Below are 24,350 nucleotides of genomic sequence, written 5' to 3'. Positions count from 1 at the left end.
GACCTAAATTTGTATGGTGGTTGTCGTCGAGGAAAATGAAGACGCTTACTCTTCCGGATCACATGGTTTTGTTCAATTATTTTTACTTTTTTTTGTAGGAGATTCCACGCAAACGTTAACATTTGGCCTTGGTTTTTGTCGATTTTGAGTTTGAATCTTGGTTTCGTTATTATGTCGGTGTTCGTGCAGTTTCTATATATGTTAGAAGGAGCGAGAGCCTGTTTTATTTCTTCAGGACATCTCGTCATCCGGAGAAGTATACGTAGATGTCAGTAATATTTCGAGGTTGTATCTTCTGTAGTGCTTTTACAAATTAGTGACTAATAAATCTGTTTTTCACATGCTGGACTTTTTAAATAATTAATCTTAGTGAAAACTGTTAAGACAGTTTAGAATTTATTTTTATTTTTCACTCGTGAATGACGTCACATTAATAGCTACACGCTATATTGTGAATGTTTACACATTCAAACTGTTGTTTGGTTTTGTCGTTTGTTCAAAATTTTATAACCAGTTCAAATTCGCCTGAATGCTTACTTTCTAATTTACTTGATTTCTTAGTTTTCTCTTTTTCTTATTTCAAATTTCATGATTCGTACAGACTTTTCATATCAAAATTCAAGCATTTCCCAATTTTCCAGGTGCCTTTTTAGTCCAAACTTGCAGGGAATTGAGGAAATTTTGTTTTTAACACGGTGTAAATAAAGAACTGTGTCGTGTAAAGGAAGTGCTCAAAAGACTGCTCCTGTAATCAATAACCAAACATTACAGTGAATAGTGCTGATGATTTAAATCTTTTGATAATTTAATTTTTCTTGTGATAAATGTCATTTTTAAGAAATCTGAAAAGAAACATGTTTAATGCAAGTAAGTTTAAATTCCAGTACTTTTCGAGCACTGACCCCCGAATTCCAGCACTGACCCGAAAGTTCAGCACTTTTCCAGCACTGACTCCAGATTCTAGCATATTTCACCATCTGTACGAACCATGCCAATGCCTGTCATGTTCTGTTTCCAACTTATTTTGACACCCTCTCTACTATCACTGACAAATTACGTCATCAGAAAATAAGGCAATATGTATTTTGAAATGGAATTCGTGCTTCAGAAAGTAAAGGACAACACAGACAAACATATTCATATAGTCGTCGCTTTATGGTGCATTACAGAAAATAAAAAACACGACTATTTCTATGACACATTCGAAAAAAGTTTTTGATAAACATTATAACATCTAGAACAAAAGAATGGTTACTTTTTAATTTCGTGGGAATAAGTGAATGCGCCAATTTGAATAATTATGGATAACACGTGCTGAAGCACAGGTACCATGTAATACTGGTAAAATGTCTCGCAAAATGAATAAATACAAACTATCACAGTCTTTCCCAAAACTACACGCGGGGTTTAAATGCGCTGTTTGCGGTCATTAAATTTAGCGCGAAAATAAATAACCAACCAAAATTTATACCGTGAATTTGATATACAGTGTAAATATATATATTGAATGTAGAAGTGTAAATGTATGAAGTGTTCTGTTGCTAACTGCAGAATGTTGATAAGGCGATATTGCGCGAAATTCAATGCCCGCGAACTAGCGAAACTTTAGCCCCATGCAATTAAACAACTACAAGTATACATTATACAAGGACGAAGTGAATTAAAAAAACAATACATTAAGTATACAACCGAGCTCATCTTTCATAAGATTTATGCATATTCAAATTTCGTAATTGATTTACAAAATACCGGTAACTTGATTATGAATACAGGTCACACTCAATGAGAATGTGTCCAAGATATTTCAATTATTCGAGCCAAAGATGAGTAAAAACTTTCAATAGTGATATGTATCAAGTTAAAAAGGAAATTTGTATTGTTCCAGCATACTATATGGGATGAAAATAAACATGATATAACGCCAAAGTATAAAATGGCACTCAAGATATAGAAAGAAATGAAACAGCGTCCTAAATAAACATCCTAAAGATCGCTTATCGCGAAATGCAAAAAAAATATAAAAGGATAAACTAACAAAGGAGGGTGATGATAGCGTTAAGTATGAAATAAATATGAATACCAGGGTTTGGGAAAGACAGCGCATACAAATTCTAATGGCAAATAGAAATTCGAAAATCTTACATAGACAAGAGAAATGACCCATACAAATTTTCAAAGCAGTGTTAATGGCCATGCTTAGACTCAGCCTTCCCAGTCCCTGAATAGGTTACACCGGTATTAATATCTACAATCTGTCACAATTATTATTTTGTCAGCGATTTAGCATATCAAATTTGATCTATTTACGGATTGAATCTCGCTTTTGTCGATTTAATGGAATGATGTGGTGAGTTGGTTTTTCGACTGCCGAGCAGTTCAGGTTGTCTCAAGACCATCTCCATTCATTATTTCATGAAAAGGACAGAGCAATTTACTTTTGATTCAAAACGGATCGTCTTTTCACAAGTCTCTATCATTGATGGCAGGATGCTGGAATTTGCACAATTTTGGAGAACGCGACACAAATTTATCCTTAATACAGCATGTTTAAATTATGTAGAAATATCAATTCGTTGATATTTTCCAATTTAGAAAACAAAAAACAAAAAAACAAAAAACTGTATCTGATTGGTAATAATTGAATGATGTGAAAATCTTAATTTAATTTCTATGACCGTTCTCTGATATAAGATTAATATTCTCACACACGTATAGGCCTATGACTTACCGGAGTATGATAAATGTTCCAAATTCACGGAAATTGTCAAGTGAAATACCGTACATTTTACATCTTAATCATCAATATTATAGAAAAATTAATAATTAATGTAACTGTGGTTATTATAAATACATTGTTTGAATTGCAGATATTTGATGCTGCATTCAATGTATTCACATCTTCCTGGATGCCTTCGGTTGTTGAATCAAAAGGCAATATTGTAGTCTTTTTTGTCCCAATAATGTTGGTATTATTAGGTTTTAGTTTAGATTTATCAATTATATCAGTATCGTTATTCGGTAATGTAGTTGAATTTTGTATTGAATTAACAGTTGAATTTTCTGGTTTTGTTGAATTGAACACTACGTCAGTGACATCATATGATGCTCTTGGAGTTGTTTGCTGAATATTCACATCATCTGTTGAATTGCTCAAAGTTGAATCAGTTGTCAAAGCAGTTACATTCCTAATTGAATTCGTTGATTTTGAGACAGTTGAACTTGTTATTGGAAGAATAGTACTGATTGTTGCATTCACCGGTGAATCTGTTGATGCCTCAATAGAGGTTGGAATCTGTGTTGAATATATGGTCGAAGTCTTAGTTGATGCATTGTTGATAAATGTAGAATCAGTTGCTTTTGAAACTGGTTCTGGTGAAGAACGGGGTCTCGTGTTATTTGGGGGAAGTGTTGAAGAGACGCGGACAGTTGTATTGCTATGCAAATTAGAAGACGTTGCAGGTGAGTTGTTAGAAGTTTGAAATTGATTAGGAGCTGGAGAAGACGTGCTTGCTGATTGAATTGTTTGGTTTCTAATGCCATTGCCATGAACAGTTGTTTTGTTAATTTCGGCAGATACAGTTGTTTGGATTGTTTTTATGGTGATTTTTGGTACAATGCCAGTGGTAGCTGATTTGGTGGTTGTTTCAAATGTAGTTTCAGTTGTACCCAGTGGAGTTGTGGTAGTTTTGATTGCAGTACTAAACGTAGATCGGGGTGAGTTTTCGGCTGGCAAAGACGTCCCCCCAGTTGAATCTGACAAATCAATCTGTGCCGCGTTCGGTGAGGTACCCGCTGATGAAGTGATTGGTGTCACAGGATCAGACTGATTTGCAGACAAGGACTGACTTGTGGTAGAGGGCATCAATTGACTCGTTGATGTAGACAGTGATTGGTTTGACGACATTAATTTATTTTTAGTCGTGGATGAGCTGGTTAATGTAATCGTGGTTGGAGATGTTATGTTGACCGGGGAAATTGATGGTCGAACACTAGTTGTTGTCATGGCAACTGTGTCGGAATCCGAGGTCGTAGTATCCATTGAACCAGTAGTAGCATTTTTAGCAACATCAGTCACTGTCAATTTCGTAGGTTCTGATATCGTCGTAGTAACAATAGGTGTCGTCATGGCAACTGTGGTGTTTTTGGGCGTTGTTGTTGTGTTGGAATCGGAAATATCTGTTGATGTTTTCGTGGCGTCGTCTGTTGTCATGGTAACTGGGGTAGTTGTTATAGCGACAGACATTACGTGTTGACATGTCTGGCAGCAGTGAGCTCGCATATGTATGGTACTATCACAATCAGACAAAGTACAGGCATAGTTAGGGTCATCTCCAAGAGGACATAACTCTGAAATATGAAACAGTATAGATATTATTTTGTTACTCGAACGAATACATAAGGAATTAAGTTAGTAATATAATCAAGTTTGTAACAAAAACTATTTCATTTTAATGATCCCGTATGTGTGGAATTAGGTGGAATTGTCGGTCCGTCTTTTGACGTTTATGTTCTCGATCGACCTCTTTTAAAACTTTGTAGATTTTATGTTATCGTTATGTGAAAAAACGTTTTGAGCAGAAATTTGATTTTGACTTTTTTTCGTTTATTTCATCAGTTTAATGTTATTGTAGATCTGTCTTTGCTTAAAACTGATTTCTATGAAACTGGTAGAATGTTTATTTCTAAGCTGCTATTTGATTAAGCATTATTTAAATGTATCTTGATACACAGACATATGTCGCTTTGACCCTTCAGTTAAAGAATGCTTCATATGCCTATAATTGATTTTTCTTTGTTTTCATGGAAATACTCAAATGTGATTGGTCGAAAAATTCTTTTCATTCTTCTATGAAAGAAATTCCGAGAATGGCGCGAAAAATGTGACGTCACAATACGACAATTGACGTTGCGTATTGATTTGAGAAAAAAGAATCCCATTTAAAACCAGTAAAATTGTACATAAGACATGTTTTAAATTAGAAAATCATTTTCAAACATTAATTATAAGCGTTGATGTCAATTATTTTTTAGTTTCATCGGGGTATGACACAAATTTTGTTTGCAAGCTTCTGTAAGAATCCGCTACGCGGATTCATACAGTTTGCAAACCAAATTTGTGTCATACCCCGATGAAACAAAAACAAAAAGAAAACAACCCTTAAGTATTCTGTACATTGTATTTGGAGTTTTAAATAAGGAATTACTTACCATCCACGCTACGTGTATTTCCACTATATACACAGTTGCCTTGTTGGCACCACTGAAAGATACATATGTCTTGTGTTAGATTTTTCAATTGCGAAAGCATATACAAATGTTGGAACCAAGTCCCTATTATAACATTCCGATATCTACATCTGTCTGTGTCTTTAATTACACACCGTGACATTATTTCTTGAATTTCAGAAATCAACGCTATTTGGTCCATCGCAACATCTCGGTCAATTCCGTTCAGCCTCGGAATCAAACATTGGGTTTTATTCAATATTCCTCCTGAAAAATATCCGTTTCATATGTCTTACATTCTCTACCCAAAGTTGTCGCTCCATACACTCATAACTTATTTACAATCGAAAGATTTCCTAGAAATTTCCGGCAATCTTCGGAAATAAAAGTGTTAATTTCCGATGATTGCCGGACATTTCTCCGAGATGTTGCGACAATATAACCTGGATTACATGCCCAAGTACCTTTGCACTCCGCCAGGCTACTCTCATCAACATTCATGTTGTAGTAACAAAACTACAGCAGACATAGAATCTAATTAAATTTAACATACGACAACTCTGTTATCTGTCTTACCCTCATGTTTCCACAAGGTGTACCGTCGTGAGGGTAGATGAGAGTACACTCCCCTTTCCCCGGGATACGACAGGCCATGCTGTAGCAAATATGTCTCCAGGCGCCCACATGATATTCCTTATAATGCATCGTATAACGATGATTATTAAATATAAATTAATAAAAAGAATTAATTTACGACTTACATCGGTATGTTTTACGCTGTGAAGCTTGTAAGCAAAATATTTATGAAAATATATAGTTGCAGAAAATTTTGTCTTTTGTACTGTGGTTGCATCAATAATCATTTTTTACCTCGAACCGATGTATTTTATCATATCAAAGTAGTGTCTAAGCTATATAATTGGAGCATGGTACAAATGATACTAATTATTTATCATCCAAACTTTTGAAGGCTAATAATTCGTACTACTAACAAATTTGACTATTCAAAATGTCATCCAAAATCTTGCGAATTCTTGTCCAAATCTGATCTGATAAAAATTGTGGAAAGTTTTTTATATTCCTATTTCTCTATAATGACATACCCTGCATACAGCCGACTGTTTGCCATACTGCGCCTGGCATTGGTCGTCTGGTAGATATGCTAGACCCGCTCCGTCGTTGCTTTGTCCTGGGGTATATATACTAGGAATATTCTGCATACAATTCATTCCATTCCTGTTAAAAATCCACACATTTTCGGATGAATCTCATATGGTATACGAACTATTATACGAATCACTGGAATATTTCAAAATCAATAAAGTGAGGGAACATATAAAAGAAAGATTTATTCAAAAGCCCTGAAAATCAACAAGGACGAGTTGACAAAGTAGTCTACAAGGGTAAACGCCCTAATCTTCATATCAAATAACGAATAGATTGCAAATTTCCCGCCAGCCGAACGCACTAATTTATGCAACGGTTGATATAAATTTCGTTTACCTATTATCAAGCGGAACGCAAATGTAAAAAAATATATATATATGAAAAAGGCTGACCTGTCTAGGCTATTGATGTAGTCGTAGATATCGGCCCTTGAGCAGGGAGAGAACCCCCATGGATGACTGGCTTTAGCCGGGTCAGTCACCCCTAACATGCTTGGGGCCATCAAGTACTTATCTTCTGCTGGACACGCTTCAGCTAGCACATTGCCGTCATGGTTCGAACCAAAACTGAATGTAAAATGTTTATTACAATGGATAATGGATTTTTCACGGGAATGTTTTAGTAAGGCGTTTTGTTTTTCTCTTTTGGAACTCATAAAATACAATCATGATTTGTTATTTCCCTAAACAGCATTTTGATTCGACTGTTTTTGAAAAAAATATTGTCTTTTGTTGGATTCTAGCATTTTAATTTGTCCGGATATTTACATTTTTCAACTAATCTCTTTGAACCACAATGAGCTTTATTACCATGATATATTGTTGTGTTTCTCTGAAGAAACCTTTTGATTCTAATATAGTCGCAAAAGTTACAGTATTTGGTTTTTGTCCGAAGGCTTATTTTGACTAGATTATTAATCTTGCATATTAATAGGTGTGAATTCACTTGATACAATAATGCATTTCTTTTTGGCATATGACGAATGTATACTGTTTCACCTCTGGTCATCTTTGGAACATATCATGTATGTGCATATAAACAAAATATCTTATCGATTATGTAATATTTCTTAAATTACTTATGGACACGTTGCTCTGTATACATGTATTCTTTTATACATTTTCCTTTAATTTACGAATGTACGACTTGCGACATATCATTTTACAGTAATATTTAAAAGGTTCGGTTTGAGACTGTAAGGTACCTGTGTCCCAGCTCGTGTGCAGCAATGTGTATAGATAAGGCATTTCTCCTCTCCTCCACCAATGATACCGAACCATTCTGACACATGTTGCTCATGTACGCCAGACCTGGAACAAAGATTCAAGGAAATATAACTTTAAGGAAGCATTTTCATGTTCTTTACCTGAAATTTCAAGGAAGCATTTTCATGTTCTTTAACTGAAATTTCATTTCCTGAATGTACAGCTTATGTTTAATACATTTTCATTTATATTACAACCTATATAAATTGTAAAATGATTAAGGAGGGTTGTGACTTCACCACTATGATAGATAAAATTATTTTGAACTTCTGAGGGAGATGAATTGATATAAGCTTTAAACTTGTTTTAATATCCTTTTGCCAATTATGAACTGATATTTTTGTGTGCAATGTCTATGGATTAAATAAAACTCTGTTTAAACTAAGGAAACATTTTCATTAAGTTGTTTAGTACATTTGTATGCACAGATATGTTAATTGATAGGCTCTCGTTAATCGCAACTAGTGTTAGATTGTTTGTGTGACGTTTCTGTGTTAACACTTGGTTTTCCAGAGTATATTCACCGAAACATCATACACAAAGTCCAATCCTTGTTGTGATGTAGGAAAATTTATTCAAAATTATGGGTTTTCATGACATTCAGCGAGTTACGCGAGATGTAATTGCTGCTTGAGATGAACGCAATTTAGTTGAGTTTATACTTTGGTCACAAGAAAATGATTAATTATGTTTTTGAATGTTGCCAACAAATGAAACGAGATCGTGACTTTGAACTCAACATCGATGACACGAGGGCAAATGTACAAAGATAATAAGACAATGTATTCCGGAAGGGTAAGCGTCTTCTTAATTGACTAATATCGTCATGTAATGGTGGTCAATTAGTTAAGGTCATGTTCTTATAATTAGAATAATATATTGTTGATATGTACATATGTTTAATGACTTGTCGAAGGACACTAAGTAATACCTTACCTAAACTCAATTTGCAATGGGAGTTTTTATATGTGTCAAATTATTTCCTCTAATTTCTGTAATTTTCATAATTTCATACCTACTCAATGTGTGTACTTACCGACTGTTTTTTTCGACTGCATCAACGAGTAGTATAAATCATATCTGGAAATATGGGATGGATGATACAAAGTAAAACTTAATTAATTTGTACTTTAGTAATGATTCAGCAATCACTTTCGTAAATATTGTACAAAAGGCACATGAGATATTAACACACATCATTACAGATTGATAGTTAGATAAAGTAGAGTCAAAAATTTATTGATTGCATCACACACGTGTTGCATCCTTCTAGGACTCTTTAGTGAAAGGAATCGACCAAAAACAAATCTCGAATAGATAGCATATCATACAAAATATGTATTATAGCTGACGCTTAAGGGACTTCTCAGAATATTTGAGTATCTTTCTCTTTTTGTGAAAGTATAATCTGGACCTAGATATACTTAAATCGCCTTTGTTGTCATGAAAAACATGTTTCCTTTTAAAAGTGTCCTAAACTGTGGTGTTTTGTCTAGGAACGTTTTGTAAATTGAGTTTTGAAATGAGGGTTACGCAGGTAAAAATATAGGTACATGTAATTAGAGGTAAACTTATCACTTATCTGAAACATACTATAATTATTCTGAAAGCATTCCTCTTTGTATACTTTTATAAAAGGTGAGGAAGCGACACAGCTGACCGGGGAGTTAAATAGTTTTATGTACCCAGTGAACAATGTGGCGTGGTCGTGATCCAACAAGCGGCCAAGAACATTTTGTCTCCATTTCGAAAAATCAAACAAGCATTCCTTGTCGTCCACAGTATCACAATCGGCGCAGATTTTATTTTTCTCTGACCAGGGGCAGATATTCGATTCCTGAATATATATATAATATACACAGTATAAGTGATTTCAAAACATTTGTGATTACACAAAAAAAATGATAATAATATCTTTGTAAACATGCGAAATTATCTATTTATATTTAATCCGAAATCAAGCGCCGTCAGGGGCATTAACTCTTGAAAAGTGATGTCAAGGGCATTTATTTGATTCCTGAATATTCTCTATTTAAAGGGAAAAAACAGTCCTTTTACAAAGTAATTTTAATCCTCTTTTCAACTTTAAACATTTTTAAATTCGAAATAAGAAAAAGTAACAAGTCTTGAAAATTATTTAAAATCTTACATTACAGATTACGAGGCCGGTAAGAACGATCTCCACTTGCAGGTCCTGAGTGGAAAGGGTCTTGAAAATAACGTCTATCTAAATAAGAATATAAAGATATAATGATGTTTTAGATCAGTCATTTTTTTCTTTTGCACTTCAAATGGTAAATCTGAAGTTAGGCACTGTGTTATCAAAAAGGCAGAGTAATGTTATATTTGGAAATATAAGATAACACATCTATGCTGACACATCCTCAGTTTCTTAAAGATAAAACATGGTTATCTTCATTCAGTGACGTTTTGATGCGATGGTCTCCTTATGTTAGCTGTTGGTCACCTCACAGAACGACGAAATGGAGGCCGGTCGCAGCTGTCGATTGTTTCAGGGGTGTAACGTCATTGCAACAGTCAGTGAAATATGCGGAATTGTGTCAAGGAGATAATGAAAGGAAAAGAAGCTGAAGAACAAAGAATACATGTATGTCTGGTGGGAACAAGTCAAGAGGAAAGTCATTTTAACTGGTACATTCTGTAGTCACTAGTGTATCCAATGATTCCTAGATAGATAACACAGTTCTTTGATACCGTTCGTTTCATTATTTACCATTTAATGTGCCTTTAGATAGTTACACAATGGCCAAGTAAGGACGGATATAAAGTAGTTAACGCTTAAAGACAAAAAAGCAAAGCTCAGAAAAAGAAATAGCAGTTACATGGTTCCACAACGTAATTCTTATTTACATCTACTTTGATATGACTCAATATTTTTGCTTACTTTCACGGACTTTTTCCTTTGAGAAATTACTACGCAGCTCTTACAAACGATCAAAAACACGCCATTTCATTGTCTTGAGATAATAACATATTTTAACCAACAGCAAATGCTTGTTTCAAGCTCAATTTAAGTGAGTCATTACTCATCAAAATTGGATTTTTAATGAAAATTAAACAATTACCATTTCGTATTGTCATAAATCTCACGGAAAAACAATAATAAGAAATCAGTTTATTAAGAATATCTAAAAGCGAATTCCTGTCTTTTTTCATTTTTCATCTTACATTTTATATATTTCTTAGATATGAGAGAATGTTCCTTGTGTAATTTTGCGATTTTGAGTTTTATATCTCGATATTCTTTTGTTGTTATTGATTAGAATACATCGCTGTAAGGTTACTCACTCCGTGCACCACGTGTTGGTAAAACTCTAACATGTTGTATTTGGTAGTTAAATCCTTTTCTGCGCTTGTCATGTTATGGCCACTGACATCTGCATTCCACCTAAAAAAGGCATATCAAACTTATCATATTAACTGTGATTTAACATAGATTTAGTCTCTCTCTCTCTCTCTCTCTCTCTCTCTCTCTCTCTCTCTCTCTCTCTCTCTCTCTCTCTCTCTCTCTCTCTCTCTCTCTCTCTCTCTCTCTCTCTCTCTCTCTCTCTCTCTCTCTGTTATTTGTATTTGAATAGTTTTGTTTTGGACATATACTAACTTGAGGTAGTTCTTGTGATCTGTAACTACTACGTATTCAACAAAGAGATGCTGAGGGTCGACTGACTGCCTTTTCCGTCGGTTCTCTTTAGTGAAAACTTTGGATTCTGAAAAATAGATTCAAGTTGTCATACGATTAAGCATGACAATAAACTATTTAAAAACACAATATGCGCACATTGTAAACATTTAAATACAACATATATAATGTATCCACGTTATGTTCACGATGAACATAAAACACTGCCAAACTTGCCTCTAAACCTTGAGATATTGAAACACCACAATAACAATAAGTATTGTACAAAATACAAACAGGCCACAGCGCCTTAAAACAATAACAAAATACATGCCGAAAAATTAATATAAAACTGCATGACACAGTTGTTTCGTCCATCTAGGATGTCTGCACATGCAGGAGAGAATTAATTAAGTAAAACTGTGCCTTCGAAATGTTTTCTATAGAAGCGGGCGCATTGACTCTATTCTGAAACCAATTCGTAATTTTTGGACACTCGGTGATTACAGGTACATGTCCCAGTTGATTTGATAGTCAAGGGGTTGTTCCCATAAACAAAATTTCCGTGACCGATGTCGACTACTCTTTGATGAAGGCAGTAGGAAATTTTTAGGTAGGCATCATTTGGAAATATTCTATTTTCATATACGATATAAATTTTGTCGTGTTTGATGGTTGTTGATATGCCTAGTGGTTCCGTTGTCATCACTCTAGCTCTCATTTTGAGAATGTGACTTAACCCGGATAAGACCTAGATTTGTATGGCGGATGTCGTCGTGACCTAGATTTGTATGGCGAATGTCGTCGTGACCTAGATTTGTATGGCGGGTGTCGCCGTGACCTAGATTTGTATGGCGGGTGTCGTCGTGACCTAGATTTGTATGGCGAATGTCGTCGTGACCTAGATTTGTATGGCGAATGTCGTCGTGACCTAGATTTGTATGGCGGGTGTCATCAGTGAAGTAGAAGACGTTACTCTACCGGAACACCTGGTCTTATTCTATGTGTCCTTTTTCATGAGTCTCCATACAAATCTGTAATTTTGTTTATATTTTCGTTAAAAAGATTTTGAGCTTGAATTATGATTTCGTTTTTGTGTCGATAGCCTTTGTTGTTTTTATAAGAACGTGAAATTCACATAATAACGGTTGTGTTCTGAAAAGGTACAGAAAGTAATTTAAAATCGTGGCATAAAATAGGGTCAAAACCATCAACATTAACACACATGACCAAAATTGAAAAGAAAAAAAAACCGCATTAACTTTAAGTCAAAGGGATCGTACAAAAACGCTAACAACTACTGTGCCACAGTATCGCAGAAACCAATTTTGAATGGGTAGACTCGGTGTACATAGCATTTGAAAGAAGTCAGAAAAAAATTCCCCGACGAAGATGCCTGACAGAGTGTATACAGGTTGATATATCTAATAATTGTATTCATCTGAGGGTTATCATTAGTAATCGAGTTTTACAAGCTTTGACTTAAATCTTCATTAAACAAGAACATTCTCTCCTGAAATAGTGTAATATTTGCTATCAAAATGTTAGTTGGAATATTGTGTACTCAACAATGAAATACATGTACTAATGTTGCTGTTATTGTGTCATGTAAATGTTCTAGGAGGAATTATATAACGGTACCTTTAATACCTACACAGGTATTCGTCAAGGAGGTCCCATTTTTTCATAGAATTAATTCTAAAACTAACTTTTCCGGATTAAAGCTTCTTATACCAATGCATTTTCGCATGTATCATATTTTTGAATTCCAAGCGGGGCTCGATGCTAATGTTAAATGTCCATAGTCGTTGACCCCATCGTATAACATTAAACAGAGGAACCTACTTTTATTCATTTATTCATTTATTTATTTTAGTTTCAATTACCTTTGTTTTGTACCTATGTTACCTATGTCTGTCATTGTTGTCATGTTTTAGGGAAACGAGCTTTGTGCTATTACCATGTCAACTGCCGTTAGGGGTTTTGAGAGGAATGGGCCTGCCAGATCTGGCAGTAACACTTGGTCGTCACGTTCTTAGAACGATAAACCTTTTAACGTCTTGTTTTTGCCTCTAATGTTACATTTGAAGAACAAGCATATCTTTCATCCATCATATCTGATTTTTTTCCGTTGGCTAACAGGTATCACAATATATTCTAAATCTTAGTCATCTTTGATGGAAATCCGCTCATGTTCGCCTTACAGGTAAACAAATTCGTCAGATCGGTCAACTTAATTTGCATATTGTTTACCGGTATCAGTCGGTATTTGCATTTATGTACCAACTCATCCTTTGATCCGTCTATCTACACCTGATCTACCTATAACAACACCTAACTGTGGATCACGTGAAGTGTCTGAATCATCCTCTCATTGTACTGTCTACGTCACGCGGGCAGATTTTAAAAAAAGGGCAACGAGTCCAAGTTCAACATTTAAATCCGTACCTAAGCGAGTCGGATATTTTTTTAACTATGGGACCCTAACCTAACCGCAAGCTTTCAGGTGAAAACGTTTATATCGTTCTAAAAGTGTTCCTAAGAAGCTTGTGTTGATCACGTGACAATAACATATAACGTCATGTTTGTGTTACGGTGACCTGCGCTGCGTTAACTCAATTTGCACATTTCCGCCGATTTTACGGTATTTTACATCGACTTCCAAAGTGTTTAGATAACTAAAATAGTTTCAAGCAAAGATACGGACATTTTAGGGGCTAGATTAAAATTCGGTAAAAATGACATCCCCGCTGTTTTTTTGTTTTTGTTTTTTTTTTTAACCGAATTTTAATCTAGCCTAATCTGTGGGAGAAAACTGTTTGTTATGGTGTCTAGTTTCAGCTCTATCATAACAGAGTGACAGTAAGTGTTTATTATCATTTTTGTCTGAAACTCTGTCATCTTATTCTGGTGCATAAAGTTTTTGTTTTGCTCAGCAGCCCATGCTAGTTAATGTTTGTTTGATGGATTTATCGACTAGATAAGGTCATTATTAGGCGGGGTATCATTGTAGTAGTCGGTGACTACCTCACTGAGCAACATGCGATATTTCCGATCCATACCATCCAGATCAGTTAGGATAAAGTGTCTTGCCCATGGACACAGCCACGACAGCACAGACCGGTCCGTTTCTCAGCTGAGTAACACAAACCGCCATGGGTAGGGAGCGTCGAACCACTCAACCCGGATCTTCAATTGAGGTCACGTGGCTGTAGCGCTTACCGACTTCATGACCTATCGCGGTCCCATGTACATTAAATAAAAGGGAATGCAAATACAATGTATAAAAAGAATCCCGTTGATAGAAAAAAAGACTTACCATTGAATTGTATCGCATCTCCGGAAAAGGCAATGGTTGAATTATACTTTGTCATCATGTGGGGAACAGGAACTCGACCTTCGTACACATCTGACGACCTTGAGAACCCATGTGTTGTATTTTCGGATGACCTTGATGACCCCTGACCTTTGCCACTCTCATCCCTCGATAGAACAGAATGGAGGAACCCGTCTCGGACGAAATGTCCGTGCTGTAAGAGAAGTATCAACAAAACTGATGTGTATCTCATTAATCTGGTAATTTCCGCTCCTCAGCGATACTCTACGATACCCTGAAATAGGTATTGATTGTAATTGATTGTAATAAGATTATCTTTAGGGCGTTTTTAGTATAATAGAGACCATAGGGCGCATTTTGTTGATCGTAACAGTCCCCTGTGCGAAACAAATGGCGATTAATTCCTCTTTAAACAACATTCATACATTTTTATGTATGGTGCTATATATAATAAAACGAAAACGAATGTTCCAAAAGTATTTTACAGCAATATTGAAATACGAGCATTGAAATAATAGTGAATATAAAGTGACAGTTTATGGACATTTTTTTAGGTAACACCCCCTCCCCACTCCCTCTTTGTCAAGACATATAATATTTCACATAAAAAAAGACTGATCAGGAACCGTCGATGTTTTCCGTAATCGAGAGAATTCCTCGACGTATTTTCTCGTTTACGAAAAGTGCCGACTGTTTCCTATATAAAAAAATTGACTGTACGACCTCGGTGCATCCAACCATAATATTGAAGCACATGGACTTTGCACGAATTCCAAAGCGATCACGGTCCGGTATACCGGGGTGACAATTTGTGCCAAATTACTGTGTACATTGTATTTTGAAATACATGTATAAGAGGTGTTTACGTATGTCATAACGACAATTTAATAATGCCGCAATAAAATAATTTATAAGATTATCAAAATTAATGATATTACCACTTTGCTGATCTGTCCGTCTTTCCAGCCGATAGAAAATGCCGATGTGTTTTTGTCGTCTTTGTAGAACATTTTTTCGCTTTGGAGCTATCAAAGATACAAGAGAAAAGTATAGAAAATGAATTCGATTAACAGAGCGGTGCCTTTAGTAACACGACAAAACATTACATCATTAATAAATATTTACTTCAAAGTCGATACAAAATGTAAACTGTGTTGGCCAAACAAAGAATCGAGCAAATTAAAAAAAAAAAACAAGAAAAAAGGGGCAGAGAAAATGAAAACACACGCAAACACAGATACGATTTTAAACTAGATTATATTAAAATTTAAGTTTAGGTTCATTTGTATGATTGGATTCTTGGTATCTTTTTACAGAGTAATTCCTAATAGCGTCTTACCAAAATCTCATATTTTACCGTCATATTAGTGTTACGATATATCCTTGTCGATAAGGACAGGTTTCACTTAATCTATATATAGCATTACACGTACCCGCGTTGAACTGTTACCAAAAACATCCTCCTCGAGTCCGCCATCCGTAACGACCAGAAGCGATGGGGCCACTAAACTTCGCTTGACACGGGAAAGACGTAAAGAAATGACGTCACTCCCGCCTTGTGATGTCACCATTACATTAATTAAATTTCTATCTGTAATCCCGTGTTTGTATGTAATGTCGATCGGGATAGTCTCGTCTGAAAAATATTATCACCATCATCCGTGTAAATTAATTGTCAAACATTACACCTTCTAAATACAAGGGTTTTGTTCTAGATAGACTTTTTTTCTATGCTGGCCTTCGTCCTGGCATCAACGGAAGTTCGTGATTAGTGATATGATTGGTTCAAAGCACTGAAAATAAACCAATCACAGTGAACCACTTGGCCGATACTCATCCCTTTCTCATCTCAATAGCAGGTTAATATAATACGTACATTTACATTGGCACGTGATGCCATCTATCTTATATGAAAGTGACCATGATTATACACTATAGTCAATCACCCAAAAGGTGGCTCGTGTGTTATATATATATGGTATATATATATATTATCTGGATCATAAGCAATTGTATCCTGCAACTGTCACCGCATTGTCGGAATACACCCACCATATATATTTTTGCTGTATACGGCAGTGACGGAAAACAGCTGTATTTTGGAATCTTAGCACGTGCGTCAGTTCGACTGACCTACTTCAAAGTGAAACTACGTTTAAAAGGCGAACATATTTCTATCATTTTTGACACCGTTTCACTTCAAAATGATTACTTTTGATGATTATTTTCATGACTGTTGCAGGATAAATAGAATACATGGTCAGTGTCTTGAAATATAAGCTTTATTTTTGGCTCGGGACAGAAAGACAAAAGTGGCTCGCCAAGGCTCGCCACTTTTGTCTTTCTTTAACCTCGCCAAAATACAGCGTATATTTTAAGACATTGACCATGTATTCTATTCTCTATATCCATAGTGAAACTCTTGTGTTTTGGAGGTTCGACCATTGATAATAATAAGAACTCACGTTAATGTAACAAGGAGGACTGCTAACCGTAACATACAAACACATAGCCTGAAAATTTGAATGCTTACAATTCAGACAAGAAACGTATTTTCTGACATCTAGCTGTATAATCCTACCCCTTCATATTCTGACATCCTGTCTACGTTCTGCACTGGATACCCAGACATCCTGTCTAATCTGACCACTGGTTATTCTGATATCCTTTCTATCCCGTCCTCTTATTATCATCACATGATGTTTACCCAGTCCCCTTCGTATCTTGACATAATCGCTTCCCTGTGCCCTGAGGATCCTGTTATCCTGTATACTACTTGCCCATTTTCTGGTATCCTGTCTAATCTGACCCCGAGTATTCTGACATCCTGTCTATACCAGTCCCTTTCTATTATACACGTTTATATTCCGGCTCCTCGGTCGACATCATTACGATCGTCCTCAATAATCCTACATCGTTATTGAAATCGCTGAACGAACCCAGTGTTGTCTGGCATGTACTGTCTGTCTAATTGCAGAATGTCTGTACTCGACACAAGGTGTCAGGATTCACAGTTTTACGTTTTCCCCGCTAGTCAACAACGTGGACCGTAAAAAATGCCCTATTCTTTTGTAGTTTAACGTCCTTGCAACCGTTACTGATATTTGAGACCGAAAAAAAGTAAGTAAGTAAGTAAAATAAGTATACAACATAGGCTACATTCATGTTGTTTATCAGACAGAAAATGACTCCTGTTGTATGTACACGGAAAATGTTTAAACCAACTGCATGGTGATACATGTGAATACATATTTATATAAAATGAAATTTAGAAATTAATAAATCAAAAAAATCAATGAAATTTTAATTATGGTGCTCAATAGTAAAACACATTTACATATCTTTAAATTTGAATAAAATTTTAGATTTTATATTATCTAAACATACATTTAAAAAACAATATAAGATAACCGTTTGGATTCAGTATAAAATTGATAAATATTAGAAAAAAATACTTGGACGCTAATACTAATATTAATTCGTGCTCATAAACGCTTAAATCATCGAATCATGATTATAATTGATACTGTTTATATGCTGAACAATACAGTAAGTGAAATCAGTAAAGCATACCAACCTTCTGAACCAGGCGAGGAATCAAAATGTCCTTTTACGAAACCGAGATATGCGCATAATATACACACCGACTGTAAAGTTAGGTCCATGCTTGGTTAACAGAATATCAACACTGTTTACTCAATATTAAAACACACATTTAAAACAAATTTAAACTTTAACAAAAAAACATCCGGAAAATATGACGCATTTTCTCCGTGTCATAAAGACATTACATTTTTACCAATCACGATTTTACCCTGACTTTAAAAAAATCACTGCGCGTTCACCCTTAATTTTCGAATCACTTCTTAGGAACTTGTACTTGAATTTAAGATATTCCGAGCATAGGCGGCGTCAGTCAAGCTTGGCTTGGACGAAATGCTTTGACGGAGTGAGTGTTGCATTTTCATAAAACTGCAGCTGTATAAGACACTTATTTTGATTGTATGAACAAGAGAGATTTTAAAAAAATCGTTATAATAACAATCAGACGATTTGCAACTGCGGACAATTTCGATGTCTCGTTTGCCTGTCCAAATGTCCGTATAAAGTGAATTTGTCCGTGTACAGATTCATTGTGCTTTGTTAATCCGTATAGCTGTATAGATTCATTTTTCTTCACAGACAAAACTTTCCAAATTAAATTTGATCCCATAAACGATAAACATTAGGGCATCACTATAACAAAAATTATAAACTATCTATCTATTTTTTTCAATTTTACAAATCTAATCCGAAATTTTCCTTAAAGATATGCACAGATTGCTAAATAGAATAGTTATATAGCTTATTTTTTCATCGTTTTACAATCGTTCCCTCGTGAAATGGCGATCCGAAATACCTCACAGTCCTACAGAGTGCTCTAGAATGGAGATGTACTCGCTATCACCAACAATATCTTAAATATATACGTACATGTATGTAACTTAGAAATGACCGTAGGGGAAAATGGCTCATTTTCTTCTAAAAGCCGGTAAACATTATTACACAGAACCATTTGTAGTTGTGGAGATATGCAGGACACAGAGATCCTAGGACGATAATGGCGAGACGACAGCTCACTGTCCCTGTAGGAAACAGTCTGTATTATCGTCCTATCTTACGTCACATTCCAGATTCGATTAATTTAGAAAATTAGTTTTCGGGAAATAATAACACACACACACACACCTGTTGGCTGGACTGGACACGGTACACATTTGTACCGGTCGCAGTTTAATCAGTTTGGGGACGTAATTCTTTGTTTCGTCAACGTGAGGTAACGCAAAGGTGACCAAACATACCGGTAACAATTGAATGGGTCACTGCATAGGAATCAGTGACAATTTAATGGGTCACAGCATAGGAATCAGTAACAATTTAATGGGTAGTCACTGCTATCAGTAAAAATGTAAAGGGTCACTGAATAGGAATCAGTAACAATTTAATGGGTCACTGCATAGGAATCAGTGACGATTTAATGGGTCACTGCATAGGAATCAGTAACAATTTAATGAGTCACTGCATAGGAATCAGTAACAATTTAATGGGTCGTCACTGCATAGGAATCAGTAACAATTTAATGAGTCACTGCATAGGAATCAGTAACAATTCAATGGGTCACTGCATATGAATCAGTAACAATTTAATGCGTCACTGCATATGAATCATTGACAATTTAATGCGTCACTGCATAGGAATCGGTAACAATTTAATGATTCACTGCATAGGAATCAGTGACAATTTAATTGGTCGCTGCATAGGAATCAGTCACAATTTAGTTGGTCACTGCATAGGAATCAGTAACAATTTAATGGGTCACTGCATAGGAATCAGTAACAATTTAATGGGTAACCATTGGTACGGGTAACAGTTTAATGGGTCACCATGGTTACCGGTATCAATTTAGTGGATCACTGCATAGGAATCAGTAACAATTCAATGGGTCACCATAATTACCGGTAGCAATTTAATGGGTCACCATAGGTACCAGCAACAACTTGATTTGGGGCTTTGGAGGGGATATTGGCGGTGGAGAGGAACGGGGAGCCACTGAAATGTAAGTTCATCAACTGGGGAGAGGTGTACATTTTTTTGCTAAAACAAACAAATAGAAAAACGTGAAACGAAATAAATATAAATAAAAAGAATACTAAAACGAAACAACAGGCACCCACTCTAAGCCATTGCTGAAAAAATACGAAGTTACATAGAGTGCGGCAGGGTTAATGGATAATGTGTGTGAGACACGTGATACATTAGAGCTGATTACTATATATGGCCGGAGGTGTTAGGGCACGTGTTCCTCTGTAATGGACATCGGTCAGTGAAAGCCGTAATGGCGTTATCTAAGTCTTAAATCTGTCTGTAATTTATAAATCTACTGTGTTAATACTTAGTTTGGATCAAATGTGTGTTTGAAGACATTAATACATTTACTCTATATACCCCTTCTGTGTTAAATGTCTAATTGTATAAGGTAAGTTAAATCTACTGCCAGTACAGGATCTTTTGATCTTCTATGCCGGACTCCAAACTATACTGATAACAATAAATACAATCAATAAATTGTAACAACAGTTCCAATTACTATCTAATTTCACATTTACAGCTATACAAAAGTTCTTCATCTTCCCAATGCTTATCTAGTCGGGTTTTGAATTAATTTTCTGTTGGTGCTAAAACAACATGTTCTGAGAGATTGTTCCATATTCTTATAACGCGAAAACAAGAAAAGAAAAGAAGTGTTCGCCATCGTGCTTTCGCTCCTTCACCATCGTGCTTTCGCTCCTTCACCATCGTGTTTTCGCTCCTTCGCCATCGTATTTTTACTCCTTCGCTCCTTCGTTCCTTCGCTTCTTCGCCTCTGCTCCTTCGCTTCTTCGCTCCTTCGCTTCTTCGCTCCTTCGCTTCTTCGCTCCTTCGCTCCTTCACTTCTTCGCCGCTTCGCTTCTTCGCGTTCGGAAGTTCAATCATTCAAACACAATATTTTCTCAAAAAAAAAAACCAAAAAAAAAACCAAAAACCAAAAGAAAGAAAGAAAGAAAAAAGTAAAATAAAAAAAGATAATACCAATAATAAATCAACAAAGATCAAATTAAAATGAAATAGATAAATAAAATGTATCTACATCCTCCTGGGAACATGTGGCTCTTGCAAGTGAATAAATAGTTTAAATCGAACGGTCCCATCAGACTAATATAATTTAATTTGTAACTAGTTTCGAAACGAATTTAGTCTTTCCTATCATAATATCCTGTCATCAAAATGGCCCAGCGGGAAAATTCAAAATTTATCTTGAGGGAATTGTAAATCCCAACCGCTAAATCAACCATCAGTTACATTAGAAAAAATTGAGCACCGATCGGACAACAAAATCTGACGTACCCAGACAATGCTGAGTGCAATTTCACTGAGGATTTCTTAAAAGCCTTGTTAAGGGAAAATAATAAAGAGTGGATAAGGAATTTCAATTTCCCCACGAAGCAAGTATCAATATTATTATATTCTGGTTATTCTATACCTATGAATTGATTGGTTTATGAATCCATATAAATACGTTTACTTACACTGTAGTGAAAACAAAGTAATGGACTAACTTCAATGTATAATGTTAATCTAAGCGTAGGCCTGAAGCTTATACTATCATACGTTAGCCTAGGTAAAGGTAATGAAGTATGGGTATGTTGTGTATATGTAGGCTTACATCTTGTACCTATTGGATACATCAGTATACATGTACATGTAGGGGCCGCGGTGGCCGAGTGGTTAAGGTGTCCCGACACTTTATCACTAGCCCTCCACCTCTGGGTTGCGGGTTCGAAACCTACGTGGGCAGTTGCCAGGTACTGACCGTAGGCCGGTGGTTTTTTTCCGGGTACTCCGGCTTTCCTCCACCTCCAAAACCTGGCACGTCCTTTAATGACACTGGCTATTAATAGGACGTTAAAACAAAAACACACCAAATGTACATGTAAATACCTATCGGATACAGCAACATAACCAAGCTTCTGTTGAAGTGACATTTTTTTAGATGTCTACATATCTACACATACGTGTACATCTAATTATTACACCGTTTGATTTTTTTATCACAATGTTTTTGCATGGAATAACGTTATTTCCAAGGAAAACATAATTATATGTCTACTTTGAGTGTGCACATTTGGTAAATCACACCCAGATCCCGCGAGTCTACGGTAAATTATTTGTCAAATTGTTTGTATGCAATGAGGCGATTCAAGTCTCACTGAACAGCAGTTTTACGTTCTGTCAATATCAATATTTTATATTATAGCCGCGTAATTTTGAGTACACTGTATAAAGTACATACAAATTTTACTTTTCTATTTTTTCTTGATGGGTACTCTGGACTGGCAATGATCCATTTTTACAAGACGGCGGAGCTAGGATAAGATCAAATCGTCACAAAGTTTGCTAACAAGAAATACAGAAAACTTGATTTTTTTTCAGTTCCGAAAGAGAAAATGATGTGTTTGAATGATTGGACTTCCGAACGCGAAGGAGCGAAGGAGCGAAGGGGCGAAAATACAATGGCGAAGGAGCGAAAGCACGATGGCGAAGGAGCGAACATGGTGTTTCCGCTCGTTCACGTGTAGGTCGAAGGAGCAAAGGAACGATATTGGAAATTTTGCCCTTACGGAATACCATATGATAGGCCTTCCCTCTGACCATCCTTATAGCTTCAAGGATGGTGAACATTTTACATAGTATTTGCAGATGAATCAAATAACATAAAACTGAAACAGCATCGATTTTTATTTTTCTTGGGAGGGAGTTGGGGTGGGGGGGTTAACCGTCATTTTAACACAGATGTGATCTTTAAGATATTTTCAAAATAATAAAAACAGTGGATCTGGGGAGGTTGTAACGAGCAATTTTTGCCTTCCCTGCATTGTGATAAGAAATAATTAACAAACATTAGTGTTCGTTTAAAAAAACCACTGGCCTAATCCACCTCAATGCTGTGAAGCTCTGTTTGCGCATGGAATTAAAAACTCAAACACAAATATATATGGCGGAAAATGGCACACTTTCTTGTTAAAGTGGCCTTTGTAGTTTATTTTGCATGATAATGAATTCTTTTATAATTCCAGATTAGATAAAGGAATGTAAATATATGTAAACCGCAAAGGTGAGCGGCCCAAATTCAGCATAAAATAAAGACCCAGTCCTGGGCTAAAAACCAGAGATAAAAAATTTAATAATGCATAATGTATACATTAAAAAAAAAAAACTCTGGAAAACCTTGGACTGATCCATAAACTAAAAGTACATAAAGTTCACAATGGTATCAATACAGAAATATTTAATTACTAATTAAAACAAAATACAACAACAAAGATATGTAGATCAAATGTCCTTCACTTACAGGGTGGGAAGGGTATGGGATTTTGTACTTTCTTGATGCTGATGCACGTGCTAAAGTTCTATTGACTTTCACTTTCACTTCTGATGAATCTTTTTCAAAAGATATTGTCCAAGATTGGTATAAATTTTTTGTTTTTCCTAATGTCTGTTTTTTCCTAATCTAATATGGCGTCGTTTTTTCAAGAATGGGTAAGCTATGGGGTACCCGGAGGCTGAGCAGGGGCCAAAATTTATCCTACTGACCAATGACATTTGACCTCTCGTATATGACCCGGATGTAAATTTCCTTATATGGAAATGGGCGGTGCTTGCCAAGTTTATGTATATACACCTAAACATGGCCTGGCTCAGATTTAAAATGAAAATGTGTGCAGCATCGGCAAAAACTTGTTTGCTCACAAACTTTTATTTTTAAACCAATTCGCCAAAAATATTGTCACGTCGTTAGTTTTTATTATGTATGACATGTAATTATTAGCCTGTGTATGTATGTATAGATACGTGTGTTTATGTGAGTGAACGAGTGCCTTTATTTATTGTCGTGTTCATGTGCACGTGCCGCTCTCCAGGTGAGACGATCTATATTTAGCCGTCACACCTGGATAACCGGCTCGGGTACCTGTTCATTGTTAGCGCGTGTGTGGGTCGGAATGTCTAGTTACGAGAGAGAGCTGTCAATCTATGTAGTCGAGATGTCTTGTGTTCTTTAACGTAATAGTGTGAAGTCGAGTCGTAACATGCGTAATAGTGTGAGGTCAAGTCGTCACAGAGTTTTCTTTGTAAAGGA

At 35.7% G+C, this 24,350-nt stretch overlaps 1 protein-coding gene across 1 annotated transcript; it reads right to left on the bottom strand.

The window, feature by feature from the left end:
- Positions 1-1,136: 1,136 nt before the first annotated feature.
- On the bottom strand, positions 1,137-19,046 carry LOC117316710 (flocculation protein FLO11-like). The gene is made up of 15 exons (XM_033871462.1): positions 18,213-19,046; positions 16,069-16,271; positions 15,574-15,660; positions 14,618-14,828; positions 11,281-11,386; positions 10,968-11,067; positions 9,808-9,885; positions 9,344-9,495; positions 8,695-8,738; positions 7,598-7,703; positions 6,786-6,959; positions 6,330-6,462; positions 5,803-5,919; positions 5,209-5,260; positions 1,137-4,347 (listed from the first exon to the last, which is right to left on the bottom strand). The coding sequence occupies exons 1-15, from the start codon at positions 18,298-18,300 to the stop codon at positions 2,786-2,788; spliced, it is 3,213 nt and encodes a 1,070-aa protein (XP_033727353.1). The 5' UTR covers positions 18,301-19,046; the 3' UTR covers positions 1,137-2,785.
- Positions 19,047-24,350: the final 5,304 nt, after the last annotated feature.

The sequence above is a fragment of the Pecten maximus genome, chromosome 18, assembly GCF_902652985.1.
Source record: "Pecten maximus chromosome 18, xPecMax1.1, whole genome shotgun sequence".
Classification (NCBI taxonomy): Eukaryota; Metazoa; Mollusca; class Bivalvia; order Pectinida; family Pectinidae; genus Pecten; species Pecten maximus.
This window is presented reverse-complemented; position numbering and strand designations above follow the sequence as displayed.